The following is a 26,266-nucleotide window of genomic DNA, read 5'->3' as shown; positions in this document are numbered from 1 at the left end:
TGTACCTTTGGTTATTATTGTTGCTCTTCTGTGAACCCTTTTCTGTTCTAAACTATCTTTTTTTGAGATTTACACAACGTATTAAGGGTGCAGGTGAATGAGAGATTTATGCACTTGCGTAAACATGGTCTGTTTTGTTCTGTTTCCTTCTTAATAAATCTTAACTTCTAATTTGTTTTTTAATCACTGTTGAGTATTAAGCTGAGAGAGTTGTGTAGAAAGTATCATATCAACTCCAAGAATTTATTAATGATTGGTGATGGTCAGTTCAGAGCTCTTTGTTCTGTATGTGGGATCCTTTTTCCACATGGGCATAATTTTACTTTTTTGTACTTTAAATTTCACCTGCCATTTTGCTGACTCGTCACTCAAGTCCTTCTGCAGTCTTCTCTTGTTCTACTATCCTGAGTAGCTTTGTATTATCAAGAAACTCAGCGAGCTGCCTGCTTGCCCACTTTGTTAATGAGTATGAGCAGCCCAAGGCACAGCACAGGCTCCTGTGGAACACCGCTAGTGATCTCCCTTCATTGCAAGAACTCATTGTTTGCCCCTAACTTTTGTTTCTTTATCATTCCCATCACCCAAGGGATGCTTAGTTTCCTTGAAAATTTTTGGTTAGACATTCTGTGCATGTCCAAATATAATATATCAAGCTGATCACCCACATTTAGCCCCTTCAAAAAACTCCTAGAAGTTGGAAAGGCAGTTCCATTTACAGAAGCCATGTTACAAATCCCAATTAGATCATTATTTCTAGGCGTTTATTTATTTTACGTTTTATTATAGCGTCTATTCATTTGCTCAGTACAGGCATCAGAATTATAAGCCTGATGCTGCCAAAGCCTTTTTTTAATACTTTTTAAAGAATTATTTTATTATAATCTTCTACTAAGAAACAATTACGTCCATAGACAGTTTTCTGGATTCATTTTTTAAAAGAAATTAATGCCATTATTGGATCTGGCAAATTTATAGTTTCTTTGGTGACCTTGGCTATTTATTGATGGGTTGGAGTGTATCTCAAAGCCTTGACTTCTGGGACTCCTTCAATGTTCCTTTCTTTGCCTCTCTACCATAACTTTTTTTTTTTCTTGTGACAGAAAAATCCTCAAGGGTCTTTATTATTAGTTTGTGACAATTAACAGTAGATAGGTTAGCATTAGTATATTATCTTCAGAGAGATTCCTTTCTAGTATGCTAAACTGTAGGTGTGTAACACATGAAAATGTTGATGTTAAGCCTAGTTACCAGTACAGTGCATGTATATAAAGAAGGCTTCCCTAAATGCAGTATATTTGCAATGAAATGCTAGGGATTGCTTGCATATGAGATCAAAAACATCTGTTTTAACAGAGTGAGTTAAGTTTGCTTGGGGGGGTTGTTTTGTTTTACTTTAGCCCAATGCAACCAGTAGTCAAAAACCATGGCGGTATGCTGATTTGTTGTGTATTTTGTCTGACGCGATTATTTTACTGTTGTTTACTTTTTTGGTACTTATTCTTGTAAGATACAGATACTGCACATGTACAGTGTCATAGCACTTGATTGTCTGCATTTTCATCCTGATTGATTTCCACGACTAGCCCATAATCTCATATCTATATGTCCAGTCATACTTTCTTGAACCAAGATATTTGGCTTAAAGTTAAAAATAAAAATAATAATAATAATTCTTTATCTTATCAGAGACACTGTTTTGTCTGGATAGCTCAAGATATGATTAATAATAGAATTTATCTACTATATGACAGCATAGAGTTTTCCTACTGTTTTATTCTGTGATTTTTAAACACTTCTAGTTAGAAACGATAGAAAATATTACTAACTGATGCTGTTAGGTTGAAGGTGAGCATGATATAAATGACTACGTTGACTGAAATTTCAAATACAGAACAGAATTTTTAATTCAAGTACTGCTTTTTGGTGTGTTTATGTTTGTTTTAAATACTATTCTAATCTTTCTCTAGTACTTCAAAGTAGTAATGGTTATTTTTCTTCTTCCAGTGAAGCAGCAGGTGAAGAAAGGGGTTCAAGTGAGGTCAGTAACATTTTTTAAATAAATAAATCTTTATTTTTTGTTGTGTGTGAATTAAATCTTCTTGGGGGGAAACAAATACTACTTTCCTAAACACTGCTTCCATGACAAAAAATGTTTAGGAAAACATGTTCCATGTTTAAGGAAAAAAAAAATCTGTACTAAAAAAACCCTCTTAATGAAATTTGTCATAAATAATAATGAAACTCCAGTTTTTGAGGGGAAACTTTTGTATGAGTGAAAATCCTGTTGGAAAGATTTCTCCAAGGAAACAAAATTTCAGTACTTCTTACTAAAAATAGTATTGAGGGAGACTGTCACCTCTGACCAACGGGAAATGTGAATAAACAAGCAGTAATACAATGGACAAACAACCAAACATGGAGACTATTATAGTTACAAAGAGATTGTCCTATATTGCGCAGAATAAAATTGCTAGCTGAAGTATGTGTTTGCCTCAGGCCATAGATCTTGGGGGATAGCCCTTTGAGTTGCTGTTGAGAGGACAGGGATGTATTTTTTGACTGGGAATACAATCCCCATTCCCCAAATTGAATGCTGAAAAGGATTCTGTCTTCCTTACCCATCTGCCATGCATAGCTACTGTACTGTTAATTCATGCCCTGTGAAAACAGAGGAGAGACCCTACCTGTCCTTTTGTCTTGCATAAATGTAAAGAAAACTGTCAGTTTCCAGCCCGTTTTCTGTGATGTGTTTCCAGCCACAGAATGTAGTGTGAGTTTAGGTTCTTGTACCCTTCTCCTTTGTAATTCTTGCTGTACAGGGGTGTTTATGTGTTGGAAGGGTTCTGAGAATCTTTCTGAGAATGACCTTTAACTAGTAGTTTATCAGATATTCAAATAGCCTTCTGTTGTATAAATTGATATCTAAGCCTGGTGCTCTGAAGATTGCTGAACAGTGACTCAAAGCCAATATCTAAAATCCAGCTCTTGATTTTTTTTTTTTTCTCCTTCCCAAATTGTGCTGCTTTTTTTTTTTCGTGTTTTTTTTTCTTTTCATACATATGGACATGGACATCATGATCCTCCTTCCACCTGTAAGTCACACCCAAAATATGTATATTCTCTTTAGAGTGATGCTTTCCAAGTGTTGACATCCTGGCTATCTCCTGGAGTTTTGTACAGTCCTCTTGAATACCATTTCTGAGACTGTCACATCTCTGCATGTGGTTAAAATTGCCATCACTTAGCATCTTATGCTGTCTCTTTGGCTAATTAGCACCACTCCAAAATAAATATAAAGAGCTGGCAATTTGATTTTTGTCTGAGCTGGCATCTTTCCATGAAGATTCATGCAGACTTCCTTCTTCAGGGAAGCTTTGATGTGCAGGAGTCAAGCTTAGATCCCTTGGTCCAGTCAGGTTGCTGCTTCATTGTTGAGAGGAATAATTTATTTCTCCCTCCCAATCATCTTTGAACTGAGGTGGTTTATCCCCTTTTGCCTTCCTCTGTCAGGCCAAGAAACGTAGTACCTCTGTAGCAAGCAGGGATGATTAATTTTTACAGGTTTTCACAACCTCTTTTGATCGATGTGACATTTTTAAATTCCCTCCCAGACACTGATGAGAAACCTCTTCCATCCCATCATGATTGTATAATAGCCCCGTAGTAGGATATCTGTAGTGAGAATTTTTTTTAATGGAAAATTAGGAAGTGTTTTATGTATTGCCTTGATCAAATATAGGATCCGGAAACAATGATCAGACAGGTACAACATTGTTATGCGGTCTTCTTTAGACCTAGGAGGATTTCTTGTGAAGTTGTCTAAGTGATACAAAAAAGATGTAATTTATGTATGAAAAAATTATTACTATGTTTCTAATTTGTGTGTTCCCTCTGAAGCAAATAAGGAGATATTTGTTTGAAAAATTTGTTTTGAGGCAATTAAAAAAGAACTTAACTTTTTTTTTTTGTAAGATAATCTTTGTAAGAAAAAGTTTCCACATTCAAAATTCTGTAGTCCGAAAAAAAAGCTAAACCAGCAATTTTCTGATTTTAAATCAATAAAGGAGGAAGAGGAACATAATGAAGATACTGATAGTGTAGAAGATGAAGTCACTAGCAATGAGAGATTTCAAATGAAAGAACGCATTGCAAAAAAGTTGAAAATTGATACAAATGAAACTGTTAAATTGCCACTTCAAGAGGAGGAAACTAAGGCAGAAAAGAAAACAACTAGTCGTAGGTAAGTATTTTTTTTCCCCCTTTTTTTTTTTTTAATTCACCTTGTTTACAGTTAGATTTTCACTTCTAATCTTGTAGTTTACTACAGTGATAGTATTACATTAAAATTAGTCTCTCTTCCCCCCCCCATCAAGATGAAACTGTCTATTACTTTCCCATTTCTTAGTTTCTTTTGGCAGTTTAAATTTAGAGTTAAGTTACGTTTTTGTTACCCTCTCTGAAAGATTATTGATAAACTTTTATTGGACTTTTTCTCTTTAATTTCCCTATGAAAAATATGTAGAGTTTGGACTGTATATATCATGTTTTATTTCATTTTTCTACACAGTGTAATACTGAGTTTTGCAAATTCTTCATCTGAAGTAATACATGTGTTCATCTATCATTCAGACTTTCAGAAAGTAAAGGCTTCCTAGCCACCTGTGAAAGTCTGGTGTAACACAGAATTGTTCTTACAGTGTACCAGTTATTCAACACTGCGGCTGATACATAGCATTTAAAAGCTGGTGTAGGGCTGTTCTTGGAGGGTTGAAATATGTCCGTGTTTAACAGTGTAACACTATATTGAACTAATTAAACTAGCTCTAGACAAATTATTTTGTTTCTGTAGCACTATACAGCTCTTTACAGAGATAACGGCTTAGGTTCCCATCATGTAGTATAGCTATGCCAGCCTTAGTGAAGTTTTGTATTGATTAGCTCTCAATTTTCAGTGAGTTAATTAGCCTCCTTGGAATCTTGTGTTGGACAGTCTTGTTTCCAGAGCTAGTTTGGGAATTTCTTCCTGACAATATTCATATTAGCATAAGAACACCCTTCAAGTATGTGGTTGATGGGTAGTGGGGCTGATGACAAATTTACTATGAATTATTTTTCAATATTTTAATAAATGTGGACTCCAGAAGTTACTGAACAGTTAATAGTCTTTGCAGTTATGAAGCTTAACATGTAAATTTACTTATTCAGTGAAATTTGCTTGGCTGTTGGGGAGGAAGCATTGAACAAGTAATTTAGAATTTATACTCTAGTTCTATACAGTTGTCATAAGCAATTGCTTGATAAAATTATTCAGGCTTTGCATATAGTAAATTCTGGGTATGCAGTGGCTATCTTAGACTCTCTCCCATAGCAGTTTGCTCTGAACTGAACCAACCTTATTTTATTTTATTTTTTCCTACTTGTTTCCCCCAACCCTAGCTATGGTCTTCTATGTAATGGCCAAGTATATCGTCAACATGCCATGATCCAAGGCTGTCTGTTTACGACAAATACCTGGTATTCAATATAAATGCTTTAAAGAGGGATTTCAGAATTTCCATAAGAAATATTATCCCTATATCAATAACTGGGAAGCAAAGGCTTTGGACCAAGATATCTGAAGATACGTTTGTTGTGATGGTGTTATATGCTTTGAGATAAAATAAAAATTCAAACTGTTGTTTAGAAAAGAGAAGGGATAACTCAGACAAAATCAACTGTTATTTTACAGTCACCAGAAATACACATATCTGACTTGCACCCTTTCAGATTATTCATTTTTTATGGCTATATACCTAGTAAAAGTAAAAATAACTATATCATATTGAAGAAGGGACTGTTGTCAGTTGTGGTGGACAGTCAACCATTATCTCAATTGTAAGACAGATTGGATTATTAAGAGAAAAGGGACAGAGTACCCTGATATTTGCAACTTGAGGAATATTGATTTGATGCTTTTTATTGAAAGAATTTGATACTATTTTAAAAGCAACATCATTATAAGTTTTGAGCATTCAATGTCAGATAATATTTGTTAATCCTGTGTTGCCTGTGTTTAAAAGCAGGCAGTGCTTTTAGAGAAGTAGGAACATTTGCATTATTTTGGATAATCTTTTAATATTCGTATACAGCCCTAAGTGTTGCTGCTTGTCTAACCTTTCTTTGGAGCAGTGAAAACCCCAATAAGAACATTGCCAAGAATAGGATTTTTATTAACCACTTTAAGTGTGAACAGCTCCATCAAGTAAAATACTTACAGGATTTAAGCAGGAAATTCGGTGTCCTTTTCTACAACTTCTCCAGTATTGACTTGAACCTGAGAAGCGTACCAGGGAGAGTACAGGAGTTTTGTATTTAGAGCAAATCTGAGTAGGTTCCAGGCAGTTCTTTTCCTGGTCCAGATGACAGTGCTGCTTTTAAAGCTCCTTGTAATTTTGTGTTCGCTCTGAAGAGAAGACACAGTATATTTAAATAGCTGGAAATAAATGAGCAAGAACATTTGACATCAAACATTCAGCATAATAGCATAAAAAGATACGATAAACAAAATCTGTAATTTAAATGAGCGTTCATTTTATCTGTCATATGATTTCACTTTTAGTTAAAAGCAACTAACTTTTCTGCTTTGGCAAGCTGCATGGAGTCAACAAGGTATGTGTAGTCAGATCTGTGAATTAATGGTAATCCATTAGTGTTGGGCCCATACGTAAATCTCATCTCTTTGTAGAATTGTGTAGTGTTATGTACATGAGTATAAAACTCGATTTCCTGAGCACTGGCTTTCTGTTACTCGTTCTTTTTTTCCCTGTAAGTGCACCTGAGTCACACTATATGAAATGTGAAAGGCCTTGCTTTTTTGTGGATTTGAAGGGCCTGGGGACACTGGTGAGTATAACATATTCATCAGAGGGAAGATATTTGATCTCCTCAAAATTTGGTTCACCTTTGTCTTGATGGCTGTGCTAGATATAACCAGGTGTTGTTTCAGAGGACATATGCAAGACATCCTTTAAAATCTGTCCACTGTTTTTCCTTTCTGCCATCTTTGATATTGTGCTGTGTGGCTGCTTTGGAAGTTGGTGGCTGTGCCATCTCTGCTGTGGACCAGCTGTCCGCAGCAAAGTATATTGAAATCAAGGAGGATGATGGGTAACTTAGATCTCAAAAGCTGATTATTAGTCCTAGGGTTGAGATCCATGAAAAATCCCAGTGATAAATTGCATGAATATTTATGTTGTGTCAATAAAAATGATCATGTGTCAGTGTGGGGGGCAAGGATACATCAGGTAGTTTTCTGTCTCAAATCTTGCAGAAACATTGTGCTGAAGCAGTTTTCTGACTGCAGGAAGTAGTAGTTCCTGTTTTTCAATACTATGCCTTCAGTGATAGATTAATCCTGCACCCATATAATGTTTTTGATGTTATCCATAATACTGTTCTATATGGAAAAAAATATAACCTTCTTAGGGTCAGTGTGCTGTCCTTGATCATGGACACAAGTCTGAATAAAAGTGTGTTGGTCTTTCAAATTTGTGAACGATTAGGAATGATCTAGGTTAGGTTCTTGTATGGCGGGCTTTGGACAAAGATCAGTGTTAGATAGCTATATCAGATTGTGAAGGGGAAAAACACAGAAATAAAAAAATTCTGCAAGGAAAGTTTTTCTTTTTCTGAAACAGTATCCTCAAGTATAAGGAGGCCAAACAAAATCTTTAGAATAGGACATTTGACACTGTATGTACTTGCTACCCATCTTTCCAACAGTCTGCCCAAAAATCTGTTTAACTGTCCATTGGGTTTTTCAGGGATGTATACCAGAACCAAACTTGCTTAAGGTGTAACAGTAAGTTTGCTGCATGAAGGAGACACAAATCTAAGCATATGCTTTGGAATACGTGAAGTATTCTATGTCCAAGCTTGCATGATATTTTTCACATTTTCAGAGACATTTGTGTAGGTGTTCCATAAGCTGTCGGCTGTTCATCCAGAAGGTGGGTGTTGTGTGTTTGTGATTATTCCAGTCTTAAGGGCAGTAGCAGTAGAATTATGGGCTATCTTATCTCAGAAGAGAGCTTTATTTATTAGATCCAGTTTTAGCAGTTGGGAGCCATAGCCCTGGGAGCCACCACTTAGTATCACAGGTAACATCAACTTCTAGAATCTGTTACTTTCCAAATGGTAGTCTGGCATCCTCTGACATGAAAATCAAAGACATAGCATTGTTGATCTGAATAGGTATTAACTTTGAGGTCTGATGAGATAAAGTAAGATAAGCAGCCCATTATTTGCAGACCATTTCATTATTTGAAATAGTGACCTGTTTTGTAAGTGCACTGGAGATGATTGATAATATTTTTATGGGACTTTACCACCTGCTGTAGTCCAAGTGGTGTTGATCAGAGCAGACACAGATGTAGGAGGTGCGAATATCAAGCAAAAAGTTGGATCCACTAGGCATAGCTTGAAGGGGAATGTTGAGTAACATGTCAGAGGGCCAAGGAACATCTGATATCTATCAAAATTGTTAATCTCATCAGAAATTTAAATCTGCAAACAGAATAATTGGCCTTTCATAATATTTTTTCAGAGTAGTATCTTTTTAACAAGGATAACTTTTTCAACAAATCTATTCATTTGTATAAGTTTGCACATCTGTTTCAGAGAAACAGTATGGAAACAGTAGACACCTTCTCAAATTCATGGTACTGAGATCCCAGGCACCACCACTTCTAAATGCAATCATACTAGGAGTGCTCAGAATGGTGAAGTTAATTTTAGTGTGTATTTGAACCTTTGGTGTATGTTTTTAAAAAATAAGTTGAGAGGCTTTCCAATTTCATATTAGGTAGGAAACCTCAGGAAAAAGAATTTCCCACTTTTTCTGGCAAGTTGTTAGAGAAATTGCACAGGTCTGTTGCTTTTAGAAAGGTTAAACCTAAACTTCAAAGTATAGAACAGATGGTTAAATGAAAAAATACACGCAGATAAAGGAAGTGTTTGCCATCATTGTAATAGGAATCAAATTCATCAGCATTACATCCACTTTGTAAAATGTCAGTGGCTGGAGATGATCAGCTGAATGCTTCAAAGTGAACAATCTTCTAGCCTAATAATTAAAAAATATTTCTTTTACATTTGTTTTCATCCTGTAGGTGGCGCTGGGGTACTGCACATTTGGAGCTACCAGCATTTTTTTAGTTTTCACTGCTGCTTGTAACCAAGACATGCAATGTGCAAATAGAGTACAAATAAGGAAATTGCTGCATAAATGCATTGATTAATGATAAAAACAGATAGAAATAGGTAGGAATATTTCTAGATGTTCCAAACTTCAAAAAATTTGTTAGCTGAACTGTAAGAAATTAAACTGTCTTGGCTAGAAGGGTCTGAAGATTTCTGTATGTATCTGGGCAGCTTTTTGAAGAGAATATTAAATAGGATTAGAATTATTTTCCCCACCTGTTCTTATCATTAAAGATCTCATAATGATTTTAGAACAAGTAGGATTGTTTGCTTTGGTGCCTGACCCAAGTTCTTTACTTTAGAGTTATAAAGATTTAATTTTTCTCCAGTGCTAACTAGTTATTGCATATTTTGTTACCTTGAGATGACTACGTTTATGTAGCTACTGAAGTAATTTATGGATTATTTCTGAATGTCACAGCTATAGCAAGATAGTATTTTGGAATGTTTAACAATTTTCACTGTACATCAACAATTTCAGTTGCATCCCTATGATGGATATGCTATTGAATGGCAATATGAAGTACATGGCTAGAATAGCCTAACTGCTGAGGAAGAAATGCTGACTTTTCTTTTTGAGTAGCTAACATTACTTGAATTTAACTGAGTTTGTATTTCCCGTTGTTTTTTTCCCTAAATTTCTGGGGTCTAATGTAGTGCTTTGATTAAAATACATTTATTAAATACTATCCTTCAGAAAACATTTATTGATAGATGTACCTTCAAAAATCAGCTTCTGTAATTTGGGCTTCCAACAGGCTATTCTACCGAATTTCAGGTGCCTGTATTTTAACAGTGGTTTGCTTTAAAAATATATATATATATATTTTAGTAATGGATTAAGAAGGACAGTAATAATCCTTTATCTCTGTGTTGCTATCATCTGTGGTTTCTGTGTGAAGTCAGGAAGGCAAGTAGCGGAGTACAGACCTTGGATATCAAAAGAATAGACTTTGTCTTATTTGAGGAACTGGAAGGTGGTATCCTGGCAGGTCTTTAAGGACAGTCTCCTCCAAAAGAATGGTCCATTCCAGTACTCAGCCGGGGGTGAGGAGGGGGAGTAGAAGTGTCAAGAGACTGGCTTAGCTAAAATAGGAACTCATGACTGATGTCCGTAAAGGACATGGAAGTGAGGACAAACTATAAAGGAGGTGTATGGAAATGTCAGGACGTGCAGAGAGGGTGTTAGGAAAGCCAAAGCTCAGCTAGAGTTGATATTGGCAAGTTAAGTCAACGGCAACTGGAAGAACTTCTGTCACTAAATGAACAGTAAAAGAATAAGCACAGAAAAATACGGGTCCACTGCTGAATGAAGTCTTCTAGGCTTTTGTGCCTAGAGGCAGGGTTCAAGGAAGAGAGGAATTACTGGTAGTGGAAGAGGATTGAGTCAGGAATTATGTGAGAAATCTTGACCCATTCAAATCTATGGGGTCAGATGGGATGTGTCTGAGGGTGCTGAGAGAGCTGGCTGATGTCATTGCTGCTGTCTATCATCTTTGAAATGTTGCTGAATTCCTCTGTGATGGAAGGATGTTGCAGATGCTGCACCCATCTTCAGAAAAGGCAAGAAGGATAATCCAGTCAGCCTCACTTTGGTCCTTGGGAAAATCATGGAGGAGGTCTTGGAGTGGCATTTGGAAGCCAGTCCTGGCACATGAAGGGAGAAGAAGTTGATTGGAAAGAGTCAGCATGGATTTAGCAAAGGTAAATCATGCTTGACCAACCTGATTGCTTTATATAATGGCTGTATCTGTAGATGAGGGGAGAACAGTTGATATCATGTGCTTTGAGCATGAGGCTGGAATAGATCATATTCTGAGGTTCCTTGCAACCTGAATACTTCTGTCATCTGATTTATTTATTTGTTTTCCCCTGGACTGCTCGGGGTTGGAGTAACAACTCTAGCAGCTCTTTAGTTGTGTGGGGTCTTTTTGTTTGTTTGTTTTCATTTTTAAGACACCTGTACAGGTATTTCGGTATTTTATTTATGCTTCTGTTTATTAAATTCAATCCAGAGTCTCATCCTGCTGCGTTCAGGAAGATATTTTTATACTTTCTTGTGAATGCTGAACATGAGGAAGAACTTCACTGTGAGGGTGACAGAGCACTGGAACAGGTTGCCCAGAGAGGTAGTGGAGTCTCCTTGTCTGGAGATATTCAAAACCCGCCTGGACGTGATCCTGTGCAACGTGCTGTAGGTGACCCTGCTTGAGCAGGGGGGTTGGACTAGATGATCTCCAGAGGCCCCTTCCAACCTCACCATTCTGTGATTCTGTGATATTGGAAATTTTGCTGGGTACTTAGCCAGTGTGCATCAATAACGTCTCCAGAGCTCCATCTGTTAGGGTACTATATGTTATGTATTAAAATATAGTCTGATACATAAAGTACTGGATATATAACACTAGAATGTAAGCTAGATACTTAGGGGCCACCTATACATCTTTGACCTTATAGCTCTTGTGGTTTGGAAGAGACTGAAGAGTGTTAAGGGAGGATCCTTTATACTGAAATTGTTGCCATTAGAGATCAATGAAGTTCAGTCTCATCTTCTCTAATCTTACTTCCTTTCATGCGATCCTGTCCAATAATATGTTGACAGAAAGGTCTGAAAATACTGTCTTGACAGGAAAACCTATAAACTCGACAAGGATGGGATAAGAAAATTACTTTACTCTTCAAAACATTAAGGGAAATTTCCCCTCACTATCCCCCAACCCCTTTCTCGAGTAGAATACAACATCTATTTCAAAATCCATAAAAATTTTAACCAATTTTTCTGGAAAATGGAAAGGCTCACATCATGCTGAAATTCAGTTATACACATAAGCAGCACATCTTTTCTGCCAGTCCTGTGCTAATGCAGAATATCAGATATTTCTTTTAAATCCTAACCTTTAGTGGCTTTTAAAGAAACTAAACAGAAGTGTTCTGAGTGTTTTACTATTTGTTCATAAGTAGTTTAATATATTAGGATTCCTATATCCTGCTCTTTCAGTCTTGGCTTGGAATGCCATTTGAAAATTTCTTTGGAGGTGCAGTACCTCTCTAATGGAAAGGGTCAGGTATATCAAACATGGATAAAGCTTCTGCTAAAAAAATCAGTTGTGGTGCAAAGGTTTTTTGATTTTAAATTGATGAAGATTCCACTTTGGGGAAATATTGAGGAGATAAAGCAGTATAGCAGTATTTTCAGTCTTCCTGTTTTCTATATCTTGATCAACCTATGTCCAAACTGAATTTCATTAGGTTTGTTATTTGCTTTAGATACAGTAGATGATGAGCACTATAGCTAAATTAGGTGACATTTTTTCTTTCGAGGATAACTGCTTGTCCATCACATGAATTCTCGTGATGGTACTAATTCAAGTATGTCAACTTGGCTGTGAAGACATGGCAAGGACACAGGAGATGTAATTTCCATATTATGCAGATGACACCTATCTACATGTTTTCATTATACATGAGGATAATGTTCCTCCCCTAGAGGAAGACTTTGTGGGAATCTGGACACAACTCGGCCCAGATAAAGAGATAAAGGTTTTGGTGCAACTGCTTGGGAAGGAGGGATTTGATTATTCCATTAATTATGAATTAGCTTTATAGCATGAGAGTACACAAAGCAGTTACTACATGTTAAGTTAATGTCATGATCACAAAACATTTTCCTGTTTGTGCTTCATAAGTGTAGAGGCTTTTTTTCCAGCAGTCCTCACCACGCATATCCAAAACTCAGCTGAACTCAGAGTTGTGACATACTTTAAGTGGGTTGCTATCTTTGGAGAATTTATAGAGTATATCAGAAATATACAAAATTCTATGTATATGATAAATAAAGGCCTATGAAATATTATTAGCATAATACCTAATTTACACTGAAAGTGCTTTGTACTGATTCTAATTTATGTATGACTCCTATGGCCTTGCAGGTGGAACTCTTCTGAATCCTAAATACTTTAAGTCTGGGTTACCTGAGAGAACATGTCTGCTGTGCTTTATGGTAAGCAGATGTGTGTGAGCTGGAGCTACCTGATATAAAAGGGAAAAGTCCCCACTGCAGCACTGAGAAAAGGACAGGCAAAAATTGGCAGCAGTTCATTGGCTAGATATCATAGAATTTTGGAATGAGTTAATGTGACTTATGTGAAGAAACCTGATATGGAAATTTATTTTGATGTATTCTTCTAAGTTAGTGCAGTTCTCTTCCAGTTCAATGGTTGAGTGTGTGTCTAATACAGATGTAATAGCAATCTTAAACTTCTGCCTTTTGAAAAATAACTTAAAACATATAAACTTTACACACAGCTAATCTGTGTAATCTATATACCAACCCTTTTTTTTTTTTTTTAAGTGTTTACATGTTAACGTGTCTTTATAAACTAGATTCCCAGAAAAGGAATGTTTGACATTTTTATGGTTCCTTGCTTGATCTTGACTATGGCTAATGTTAAACTAGCAAATCACACGCACAAAGATTCACTTTAGATAGAAAGAAGGAGGTTTTGTTCTATATATTTCAAGATTGTCTGAAAGAAGGGAAACCGTTTCCGAATCTTTTATTCTGCTAGCAGTATCCTAATTGTGTAATGATACCATATACAGACTCACCCACAGGCCATGTAATCCCTTGCAGTCATACCTGCTTACATGTCAGGCATTTGTTTTGATGTACTTCCACATTAACTTGTGTGTGTTAACTTGAGTGATTTATCATGGCATATAAATTCAATATGGGTTTGAAATCAAAGTGCTAATTTATAAATTGACGTTTATCCACAGTCATATGGAAGTTGCTCAATCCTGCAAATGCTTACATGACTCAATGATTCCAGTGCAATTATTCATTTCAGTAAAGTTCATAGAAACAAGCCTGAGAACCACTGAAATTACTTTGGATTGGAATCTGACAATCATTGTGTGGTATGAAGGACAAAGGAGGGGGAGGCATATTTTGGCTAAAATGACAGAAAGTCCTTACTCTTGGGATTCAGTAACTCTTTTTTTCTTTTTTTTCCTTTTTTTTTTTTTTTCTTTTAAGACTGTCTCAGAAGGTTATTGCCTTCCTTTCCTTTCCCTGTGGTCATTTTTTCTTGTCGTTTTTGCTTCAATCAGACTTTTATAGTTGCTTATGGATTTCCCTGTAAAATGGATATCTGATACAGTCACTGTAAAAAGAAAGTCAGCTACAAAGCCAGGGCCAGAAGCAAGCTGTCAGAAACGAGGAACTTTTAAGCTAGTTTTAACGTTACAGAAAATGTGCATGACCTTCTGCCCAAACCAAACTGCATAAAATACATAGAGATCAATCTTAGAGACTCTGAGTCAGGGACTAAATGAGTCTCAGTGTGATTAGAACCTTAAATGATATGCCTTGTATTAATCCATGTTATATGTTTTAGCAAGTCATTTGGTTATTAGGATTTTTCTCCTCTTCATGGTAAGTAACATCATAATACCAACACTTTTAAAGTACACTTTATTATTCTCATTTGTTTTAAATGCATCTTTTTTCCCAATGAATAAGCGATCACACACTTCAGTCTGACTAGTATTCATTATGGAAAGCAAAATATTTGATTTAGGTAAGTCTAAGATTTTAAATTTTATCCATTCCTCTTTAAAAAAAAGTTGATCAGTTACGTTTTAACTGATAAGGTCTTCTTTTAATTGCTTCAGAAAATGGAAGGAATGATCTTCTTTTCCTCTGGTAAGAAAAAATGGTCCTTAAGTTGTCTGTAAGTTTCAGTAGCTGGTGTGTTCCTTTTCCTTTTCCTTTTTATATTTTGTTCAAGAAATCCAGTATTTCAGAAATTTGTAACTGACATGCAGGAAAGAAAGATTACTTCTGAATTGGTTTTAGAAATACTTTATTTTTCTGAATAAGACCATTTACTTACTGCTAAGGATTGCATGATTCATTTATTCTTTTCAAAATAATGTAGATTTTTCTGTATTCTTTATCTTAATGGCATTCATTTAAAGAAAAAAATAACCCCAGACATTGTCTTTGTAGAGTTAATGATTGGCAGTAACTTAAAAGCAGCCTATAGCATATTAAGCACAAACCCAGATTGTTTGGGCACAAAACCCAGAATCCCAGCACTGAGATTTTTCTTGGCTAAGCATCAAAGCATGTTAATAGGTAGAGTGTTAGCCTGGGACAAAGGCTGGATTGTTACTGTGGTGTATTTCATCCTGCTGCTACTTGGCAAGAGTCAGTGTATTTTTGAGTGAAGTTTGTGTGTGCATTTGTCTAGTCACCTGGAAAAAAGGATGCGTAGATGACCTGTGAAAATGCAGTTAGCATGATGGAAGGTGAGAATGTGTAATCCTTATTATACAGTGAATTGTTAGCACTCTATTGTGGGCAAGGTACCATTTCAAAGCACTAGAGTACTCTCAATTGTTTAGCTGCACATGTGATTTTTTGTAACATAGCGGGACTGATTTAACAGTGGTATAGCCATGTACTTTTTAATTGCTAAATGTTCGTGCTCTATTTCCTTCATTTGTTTCAACAGACTAGAGTAGCATGGGAAGAGACATTTTGAGGTTTTGTGTTTCTGTTGTAGAATACATTTCTTCAGAATATGAACAGTGCATCTTAAAGTGGTACTTTAGTGAAGAATGACTCCAGTATGTTCAAAGACATTTTCTTTATTCATCCCATCTGCTGTTTGTGTCTAGACAGTCAAGTCATAGTATAATTTACTATATTTTTAATATTTCACATGCCTTAAAACATTACAGAGCAAAAATAGGAAATAGGTGTTTTTTAAATAGTGTAGAACAAATAAGATATGCTGTTTATCAAATTCTGCTTGTGTAATCTTTTATAATTAGGAACGTTATGTGAAAAAAGAAATAAAATTCATTTTTTGCCTGAAAGATTGCTGTGTTAAGTTCTGGTAGTAACAGTTAGTAGGTAACAGTAGTTAGCAGCTTGCTTGTTAACAACAAAACAAAATAAAATGACCAACTTTATGAACTGAGAAAATTTGATTGGAAGTCTTTCAGATGGTAAAGATAACTGCTACTAAGTTAATTATTCCTATTTTTTCCTCTGAGGTGTAGCTACTACACTGTCTTAATAAAAAGGCATATTTCCTATTATTCTCCATTCTGTTTTATAACACTTAATATCCTGGTCATTTTTGAGTACAGGTCTTCACTGAGTTGTCTGCGAGCCCACCTATGATCTTTTGTTGTCGAGTCGGATTATAGATTTCCTCTCATTCTTTGGAAGAATCTTAACAAATAGTTGCCTTTTTAAGACTGTTTTCCCTTAGGGCTGAAATATCAAATTTCTAATCAAAGCATAAACAGCATTTAGACATAGATTATGGTATTATCTTGGTGATGAGCTTGAGGTAGATGTCAGTATAAATCAACATGGGTATTCAGCTATTTTATCAAGGTTTCTTTTTTCTTTTGCTTGGGTCAACAGGGGAGCTCAGCTCCCTTTTGCTGAGAGCAGTGTAGTGGTTAATTAACTTTTTCTTTTGCTTCTCCTCTCTCTGTTATCTTTTGTTGAAAGCACTCTTTTCCCCTTCCCCGCATTGTTCTTGCGCAGGTGTACAGGCAGCCTTTCCAAACCCAGCCACTGTGCAGGACCTTTCTCAGGACACTACCTTTACAGCTGTACATGCACAGCAGCATCCTCTCTTTATTCTTTCCCACCAGCTGAATTTTAAATAACAAAATTACTTGGTCCTTTTCCTACTGTTAGGCTTCTACTCTGTCTTCAGTGCAGTATCACTTTACCGTAACAGTTGGGCCTACTGAATATCATTGACATTCCCATTTCCTTTCTAAATTTTTCATTTTTAATTCATCTTTGCTGATTGTTCCTCACAAAAACAATTTACACTAAGGTTTTGGGTAAATGTCTTTTATTAGAGTTTAAATCTACTGCAGCATATTTACTCTGATTAATAAGATTTTTTTTTTCTGCATAGTAAAATGGTTGATTATTGCATTTATGGTATATTTTTTAAATCACTTTGAAATTTTTAAGTGAAATAATGCCAGTCCTTAAGTACAATAATAATTTGAATTACTGTATAAAAGCATGTTTAACTTTTGTGAATGTATTTTTATCTGGATAATTTACCTTCAATTTGTATCTTTGTTTTATAAGTAATTTTTTATCTCACATTTCTGAGGAATGTGGGCATAGAATGTTTTGAATTGAAATTATATACCAGAATCTATGGAAATTAAAGCAATATGTGTATACTGTGGTTTCTACCATAAATTGTCTTATTTTTTGTTCTAAATAGTAGTGGTTGCAATTCCAGTCTGTATTTTGTTAATATCTTGTTACTGGATCATGGTTTTCCAAAAATATTAAATATTCATGTGCCACTTCCCCAAAAGCTCTTCTGAACACATTCAAGTTGCTCAATTTAGATACTTATTTTGGATTTTTTTTTGCCCTTTGGGGGGGGGGGGGGGCGCACGGGGGATGAATGGTATTATATGACATGAAATGCTTTCCACATGAATAATTTAAACCTTTATCTAGGTATCTAATAACAGTAATACTATTGATAATATCCTTCAGGTTCAATCATTTTTCCATTGCTTGTTAAAATTCACAATTTCAAATTTATTTGGAGTATAAATGACAAATCTGTTTGCATGCAGTCCTGGTTAAGATTCCATGTAGTGAGGAGTACTTACAAAACATGTAACTGTTTATTCCTATTAGTTGATCCACTCTGTTTTCAGCAAAGACTTGGAACCATTGACAATATTTATTGATTTCTGTCTCTTAGTGTTGATATATTGGATCTTATATTGAATGACTCTAGTAAATAGTATTAGATCTCAAGGTACAGCGCTTGTACGTAGAGTTTATGGTCACAGAGATAATAAAAGCTATAATCTCTGTTTGACAGCATACTTTCATTGTATTGAGAAGCAACTTTACTGAGAATATTGACAGGATGTTAAGTATGACTAATATTCTGCTATAACCTTGTAAACTGAATGTTTATATTTTATGACTGTTTATGAATTACATGCTCATAAACACACTTCAACACCCTGCATGTTTATAAATCTAATCTGTAGTCACAAAGATACAAAATTTATTTAGACCATTTTCATAATGTAGTAGTGCTTGAACAATTTTAAGCCTTGTTATCTTCTCTTCATGAATATATCTTTGCTATTGCTCTTGTGAATACACTTTGGTAACGAATTTTGGGGTTTGTTTTCTTTTTCCCTCAGTTTGCTTTCTGTGAAATTACTTGCTTTGAGTGATTGAGTGATAAATTGCGTAATTTCTTGCAGCTCAAATTTATGTGTATTTGAGGATACAGGAGAATACTTGAGAACAAGGGAGTATAGGGTGGCACTTTGGCGGCTAGATCCTGCAAACTTTTATTGTAAGTGTTGTGGTTTCTGTAACTGATAGTCTTACTAATTCAGTGAGTCTGAATTCAGTAAACTGACTAAACATGGTGATAAGCATTACAATAAGTTTTGCAATAGTTATTACAATAAAATATATTTTGAAGAAGAAACTTTTGAGGTTCATTACTGGGCAGGCTTTTTATTGGTGAAGAGTCAAGAATATGCACAAACTCAGATACTCCCTTTTTGATCAGAATCCTTTGCACATAATTAAGGCAAAGATATGTAAACAAAACAGGATTTTTTTGTGTTTTATTTAGCAGCTATAACTTTTACAAATTTCAGTGTGTGTGTGTGTTCCATAAAGATTTCTGTTTCTCATGATAACTTGTCTTTAAGCATGGGGAAGAGAGTTGTGTTTCATAATAATTATAAGCATGAAAAACTACTTTAGATGTTTTATTTCAGAAATGTATTCATGAAAATTCTTATCAAAACTACTTGTATTGATTATTTCTGAAATAAAATTCAAGATACATTAAACAAGATAGTGAACAGAATTTGTGTTGGCAGGAGTAAAGAAAAAACAATTTGAATCCTTATAAGGGTATATCTGCTTCTAATGAGAAGAAGCTGTTTATCTAGTGAAAATGGAAAACATCCAAAAAGCCTGGACTTTCAGGGGATAAAGCTGAAAAGTCTGCTGTGATTATTTAATGCAGTGTTTTACCTAATAGAGCACACAAGACTTAAATTCTTTTATCTCGTGCTTATCTTTTGGAGGAAAAAATCCCATTTTAATATAGAGATTTCTGCTGAAAGATACTCCCTTTACTAAAATTTTCTTTGGTTAATTGCCTTGTTAGATAAATAAAAATGCCTCTTCTTTTCAGTCTGCCATTGGCGTGCTTCATCTTAGAATCATTAGACCCTTTTACACATTTATTTGCTAGGGTTCTGTTAGCACATCCATCTTCCCCTTACATTCACTTGCAAACTGTGACCAAATCACCCTTGAACTTTGTCTGATGACTTAAGTAGATTGAACATTAACCTTTCCTTCTGTGGCGTTTCACTGCTTCCCCACTCTTTGTGTCATGTGTAAACTTGGTCGGAAATAATCCTATGTTTTGTTGCTTCGCACAAGTTAGTTTGACAGGTGTTCTTCTCTTTATGTCCATTTTGAGTTAAATTAAATTAAATTTTTCTTGGTCCTGTGTTAATGGTTCTATTATTTTTGCTCAAGATCGGTTTATGAAGGTCAGGCTTGTAAGTATCTAATTTCTATTTTCTCTTTATAAACACTGATATAACATTAAGGTTTTTTTTTTTCCTCCTCCCTCCCCCCACTTCTCTGGAATTCCCTAGGGTTCTATGCTATTAAAACCCAGCATTCCAAATGGTTCAAAAATCTCTTTAAACTTCTTTTAAAAAGTCATTGGATGCAAATTGTCTGGATCTGTTGCTTTTTTATATTACTTAACTTTAGTAGCTGTTCTTTCCATTTTGGGAGTAACTCAAAAAGATACAAAAATATATCATCTCCATAGAACGTATGTCTCCTACTCAGAAGAGAAAGAGCTATTGAATCCTTTTTTTCTTTTCTACGTGTGTTAACTCTTTTCTATTTTTGGCACTACTTTAATACCTAACATACAAAGCAAATTTAGGAATATGGTTTTCTCGAAGATACTCGAAGATACATACCTTTAACTTTAGCTATGTCTGTTATCATAAATAAATGGCCAACATTTATTTAGTTACCATTTTTCTGTTTGAAAATACATTTACCTTGTTACAGTAACATCTGAGGCCAAATTAAGAAAAATACTTTTTTTCTGTTCTGTATAGGTTTTTATTCCATGATTTGGCAGCAAATTACAAATAACTAGCTTTGCACTTTTCCCTGTACAGCTAATTATTCTTTATTTTCCATGGGCCTTGACTATAAAATTAAAGATGGTGGTAAAATCATAACATCAAGGCCAAATGCCCCCATATTCTTAACTCATCTTTTAAATGACACTGTTACTAAAAAATAATGTGTTTCTATTGTATTCTAATATGTTAAAGTTGGGTCTCTCTATGAATGGACACTTGACAGCTGATTTAATAAATTCATACAGTTTTTTCTTGTTTTTCTGGAGAAGCATCATGGTAAAATGGTCTCTATCCCAAGCTGCCTTTACTAATAACTAGATCAGGTATTGTCATCTTCTATATAGAATGGCATACTATAGAGACTGCCTTTATTACCAAGAAGGTGTTAAAGGGCTGGAGTAGTACCACAGGATGGCTATCCAATCAGCTTTTCACTCTCAGGACATAGAGAGGACATTAGAGCGTCTCAGATGAGGGAAGAACCCTGGTAATTCAGATAGCACCACTGAATCCAGTGGGGAAAGCAGTATTGAATATGCAATTTTGTGGAACTAGCTCTAGCCTGTCAGATTTTACTGACAGCAACAGCTTCTTAGATGTCTCCATGGTATGTTTTCAAGCTCTTTAGGGTCCCAGAGCTCAGACAGTAAGTGACAACGCTTCTTCCAAAAAATTAGGGGAATTGCTTTGAGGCATCAGAGAAAGAGGGGTCACAGAAGCAGGCAGATGAGAATAATGCAGTATGAGAAATCTAGGGGGCATTAGAAAAAAGAAGAAAAAGATATTGCTGTAGAAGTGGGTAAGAAAGCAGGCTGAATTTTAGTAGATTTTGTGTAGTGCTACAGAAATACAGCTTAACTCTTTGCAAAGCGGACTCTGTTTTAAAAGTTGTTCAAACCACATTACTGCAATGTTGAATCAGAGCTAGTAAGTCCTGCCCAGCTTACCAAGTGACATGTGGAGGCAGCTTGTGTCGTCTTGCACTATATTCTTAGAGCAATGGAGTTGACCATTTTTGATCATATGATGTGTCAGGTCAGCATGGTTTATCAAGTCTCTTTCTGCAACAGCTAGGCTGCACCCAACCCAGCTTCTAGAGAATTGCTGGGTGTATTTGCATAGTGCTCATGACCTCCCAGAATGGAGGGTTTTTTGGAGGGCACTGAACCAAAGTGGTATTTATTTATTTACCTGGCAAAGAACCTAAGAAGCCCTCTCAGAACACTGGAGGAACACCAAGGTACACAAATGTCTCTTCAGGAGCCAGCCTCAGCCCAGCATGTGTTGCTTAGTTGAACTGATAAGTCATGTTGCACCTGAGTTGATGCCATGAAGTCAGGTGTCTTTGCACCAAGTTTCTGTATGCTTGGAACACACTGGAGGAATGACGGGCCTGGCTTAGCACCAAACCAGATCTTGTTAGAGTTTGTGTCCTGTTCCATATCTCACTAGAGTAGTTCTTGACCTTTCCAGACGTCATCTGTCTCTGGAGATGACTGTTAAGTTGCAGGTGAAGCTTGCTAGCCTGGTGTCTCCACACATGTACTGTCTGGCTAGATGTTTATAGTCATGAGCTGCTGCTGGATCCATATGTTTCTTCAGGTCAACTATGGCTGATGCTGGGTTGGACTAAATTATGCCATGCCCCAGGTCACTCAGTGTTTGGTGTCTGTATTGTCCCTACTGCTGGGATAGGTAGGGGTGGGTTTTGTGGTATGTCTGTTCCTGAGCATGGACACAAACAAATGTACACATCTGCAGCTTGCTGCTACTGTGACTTTGGGAGATCCTAATACACCATCCATCCCTCTTTACTGAAAAGATTGTACCACTCTGCATTATAACTGAGTGGTACTCTGAACTAGTAGTTCCAAATTGTCATCCACTGACTGCTATGTGGTCAGTAAGCAATTTACTGAATTGCATACAGTATATTCAGTTAGATGTGTGAAAAGGATGCATTTGTAGCCTACAGTACACTTTGAGGGGTTGTTCATGGTCCAGAAAATCTGATGACTGCTATCTAGGCACTTTATATGGCAATATTGTCTTCTGTGAAAAATAATCGATAAATATGGATCAATCTCAAAAATGTTAGTTTAATGTATTAATCCATTAAGAAGACATAAGACATGGTGATTAGTGCAAAACAATAAGAAGATCTGAACTGGAAAGGTAATTGCAAAAGAGAATCTTTGAAAAGATGAAGCAGCAGTGATCTGGATGGGCCACTTTGATATTGGGATACACATCCTCAGATAAGCAGACCTCCAAAAATGCAGGGGATTTTTTAATTGCTGTAGGCTATGTGATCACTAATATTAGGAAAGGACTACTGATAGCATTAAAGTTTGATTTAATTTTGAACAGTATCTAAAAGTACTTTGAACCATCACACAGAAGAGCTGAAGTCAACTGGACACTTTATTCTGAATTGTGATACTGAAATATTTTGTTCATACTCTTAGGACTAAATAAGTACTTAGCTATATTGCAACTACTTTGTTTCTTGCATCCTTTTTTGGATGGATTTTTGATGATTGACATATAATTCTCACAACCCTTTTCATCAGTTTTCATTTTGACTCTGTGCGCTTGAAAATTTATGATCCTCTCAGTAAAAGGGTTAATCCGCATTGTTTGACAACTTCCCAAGTTGGAGAACAGCAAAGCATACCATAGTCACAGTTGGATAATTTCACAGCAAAATCACTTTTTAATGAGAACTGTATCAGCAGTACAGAGCTTTTGAAGTTCTTAAGTTTGGCTGATAAGCAGCCATACTGAGCTCGTAGATGGAAAAGCGCTATTTTCTGAACAAGCCTCATGCTTAAGACTGGAAGTCGCAGTTACGTCATTGCTTGGTTAATTGGCTGCACCTGTCACTTGTTAACGGCTCTAATCCAATAGCGTCTGAACGCTGTGCTGAAAGGTCAGCAGGAGCAGGAAAGCGCTCAGCATACGGGGGAACATTGTTAGCGGTAATCTTAGTTTGGCAACCTGTTGTGCTTGTTAAATTCAAATTGTCACTTTTCAGTTCATGACGTGAGCTTCTCAAAATAAGAATACTGCAGATAACTTGAAAGTATAACTACATGGTTCCTTTTTTTTCTTTTTTCAAGGCACTGCTTAGTTAACATATACTGCTTACAAAATGTATTCATTTGTAGGTTTATCTTTTCTAACAAAAAATTCTTTACAATTTAGTTCTAATTGAAGTTAGAGTGAAATTAAAAAAACATTTATTTTACATGTAACCAAGAAAAATATACTTAGCTACAGTTGACATGACGTATATATATAGATATACACACACACGCGCGCACGTGCGCACACACACATGTATATATATATTTTTTAGTATTTAGATGTCTCTTCCATATCATAGTGTTTGAGTCCTCAGCTGTGTCAGGGGTATGTGAGTCTGTCATTGTGCTGCTTTCTATCACATGATTCTATTTGCGGGAATTAATTTTTACTGTAGTTATTATTGTATATGGGTAATTTTATTAATATTTCCTGCTATTTATACACTTAAACTGCCTTTGAATTTTAATAGGTTTTTCAGATAGATAGTTACATCTTGAAAACCCTTGATTTCTGCATACATTCATACTGTGTATGAATTTTGAAAGTACATCTGAGTATCTTGGGCTGACTAGAATTTGAGAGGACTCATGTTTTGCAGCTTTCATACGTTTTGTAATGAACAAGTTCTCTAACTTGTTTAGACAATTTGAATAAGCTAATTGGATCACATTAGGTTCAGAATACTGGTGCAATATAAATTTTTATCACACGGAAATAATTCTTATGCCGTTAAATGGGACTTCCGCAAGTTTAGAAATTTCATAACATTTTGTATTACGTGTATTTTGCTATTTGTTGTAAATTTTGGACAACTACAACTAAACAGAAGTGATAAAACAGGATTTTGCTGTTGATGGTTGTTACCAAGAAAATAAGCAAGCTTAATGAGTGGTGTTTTGCAGCATTTGCCCGAGTCTCTTGTAGCATTCTGTATGACATAGGAATGTTGTTGCTAAAAATCTTGATATGATTGTGTAATATACATTAACAGACATTGGATTTTGTCTGGCTCATGCCAAACACTGAGTCTGGTAACTCTTGTTTAGATTCTCATTCCTTTTTTCCCCTCTGTTTTTGAATACATTGCATTAATAGTGTTAGATGATGTTGTTCAGAATTCACAAAAATTTTTGATACTACAGTATATGGGAACAGTTATACTTTATTCAGGTGGCCAATAATAGATCATTATCATACTCAGTGTATACAAATTGGATCAGAATAGTCTTCAAATATTGTGCCTTGACCACCTTCCTTGAAAGTTTAATACAGTGCTGTTTAATCCACTAATTTGAAAGAGTTCTACCTGAATGAATAGGTAAAACCTTTTATTTCATTTTAGAGGATAGGACAAGCTTGGTCCTTTCTAAAGGCTCTTTGTAGATTTTGTAGTTTTTCCATAAGCTTTTCTGTAGGAATTTATTTTTTGTTCAAATTTGTGACACTTTATGGAACAAGATTAGCTGCCACTTTCTGTGGCTGTAAATAATATTAAAGCCATAGCCTGATCTAACCAAAATGGTCGCCATTTTCCTTTAATATATGTAGATGCTCCAAGTCAAGATGCCCCAATCAAAAATGTCACCTCTTTGTTTTTCTGGTGGAGTTGAAATTAGATTGCCTTCTAAGAAAACAGGACAGAAGAATATATGGGAACAAAACCTACGGGATGATTCATGTCAACAGAAATAGGCAAGAAACTGAAGAGTCTGAAGGATATGGCAGGCAAAAATAGAGGAAGGCTGAAGATATGAAAAGAATATAAGGACCAGACAGTAGGAGGTATGAGAATGAGAACAGCAGAATTAGGCCGTGATGGGAGAAAGATTGTGAAAGAAGGCATAAGGAAATTCAAGTGACTGAAAGGATAGGGTGAGAAGGAATAGAGAAAGCAGAGAATCTGACTGAAGGTGGGATGAGCTTATTGTCATTCTTTTTCTAGCATGTGTGGTTTTGAGATGTATCTCCTGGTCCCAAGGGACACAGGAACATAAATCATGTTCCTTCAGAGAAGGGAATAAGTTGACAGTGTTTTCATGATGAAATTCAAGTCTAAATATTAATTGTGAGATGATAATGGCTAATTTGGAAGTGGTTGGTTCTACATAGAATAGAGACTATTCCAGCATATTAGATTCTGTCATAATATCAATGCTCCTTATTCATTATTTCTGAAAAAATCAGACAGCTGTAACTTTAAACATAGCATGTCATTGTTACAGAAATGGCATTATGATATTCTTTTTAAAAATATCTGAATACTTCATTTGGTTCATGGAATAATTTGTTGCTGCTTCTGTTGTGGTAGAAGATCATGTGGGTTCATGTTAATTTTTATGGTTGTGTTCATCCATGCCTCACTCTTGTATTTAATATAGCATTCTCAAGCAAGTAATTTGATTGACTGTTTTACTGAATAGAACACAAAATGGAAAAAAAATACTGTGAATTGAGGTCAGCAGTTGCGTAATGACCTTCAGAAAATGAAGATGGACTTAATATGTTCAGCTTCCTCTGAACTGCAATTTTTTGTCATTTTAAATGGATATTGGTTACAAAAGAATCAAACTGAAAGCTTCTTCAGGACTTAGGGATGTTAGTTACAATTTACTTTGGAGTATTCTGTTGATTTCTTTTATAAGGAAGATGTCATACGGCTTTCAGAGTGTTTCATAGATGGTTTGTGTGTTCC

At 35.6% G+C, this 26,266-nt stretch overlaps 1 protein-coding gene across 1 annotated transcript in view; it reads left to right on the top strand.

Annotated features, from left to right (window-relative positions):
• Positions 1-26,266, top strand: part of CWC27 (CWC27 spliceosome associated cyclophilin) — a 114,638-nt gene that overhangs the window by 10,168 nt on the left and 78,204 nt on the right. Inside the window, exons 9-10 of the mRNA XM_067316187.1 lie at positions 2,005-2,038; positions 4,065-4,240. Of these exons, the coding sequence (XP_067172288.1) occupies positions 2,005-2,038; positions 4,065-4,240 (210 nt within the window). The remainder of the gene's footprint in view (positions 1-2,004; positions 2,039-4,064; positions 4,241-26,266) is intronic.

This window comes from Apteryx mantelli, chromosome Z (genome assembly GCF_036417845.1).
Source record: "Apteryx mantelli isolate bAptMan1 chromosome Z, bAptMan1.hap1, whole genome shotgun sequence".
Lineage (NCBI taxonomy): Eukaryota > Metazoa > Chordata > Aves > Apterygiformes > Apterygidae > Apteryx > Apteryx mantelli.
The sequence above is the reverse complement of the archived record's forward strand: the minus strand, read 5'-3'. Positions and strand labels throughout refer to the sequence as shown.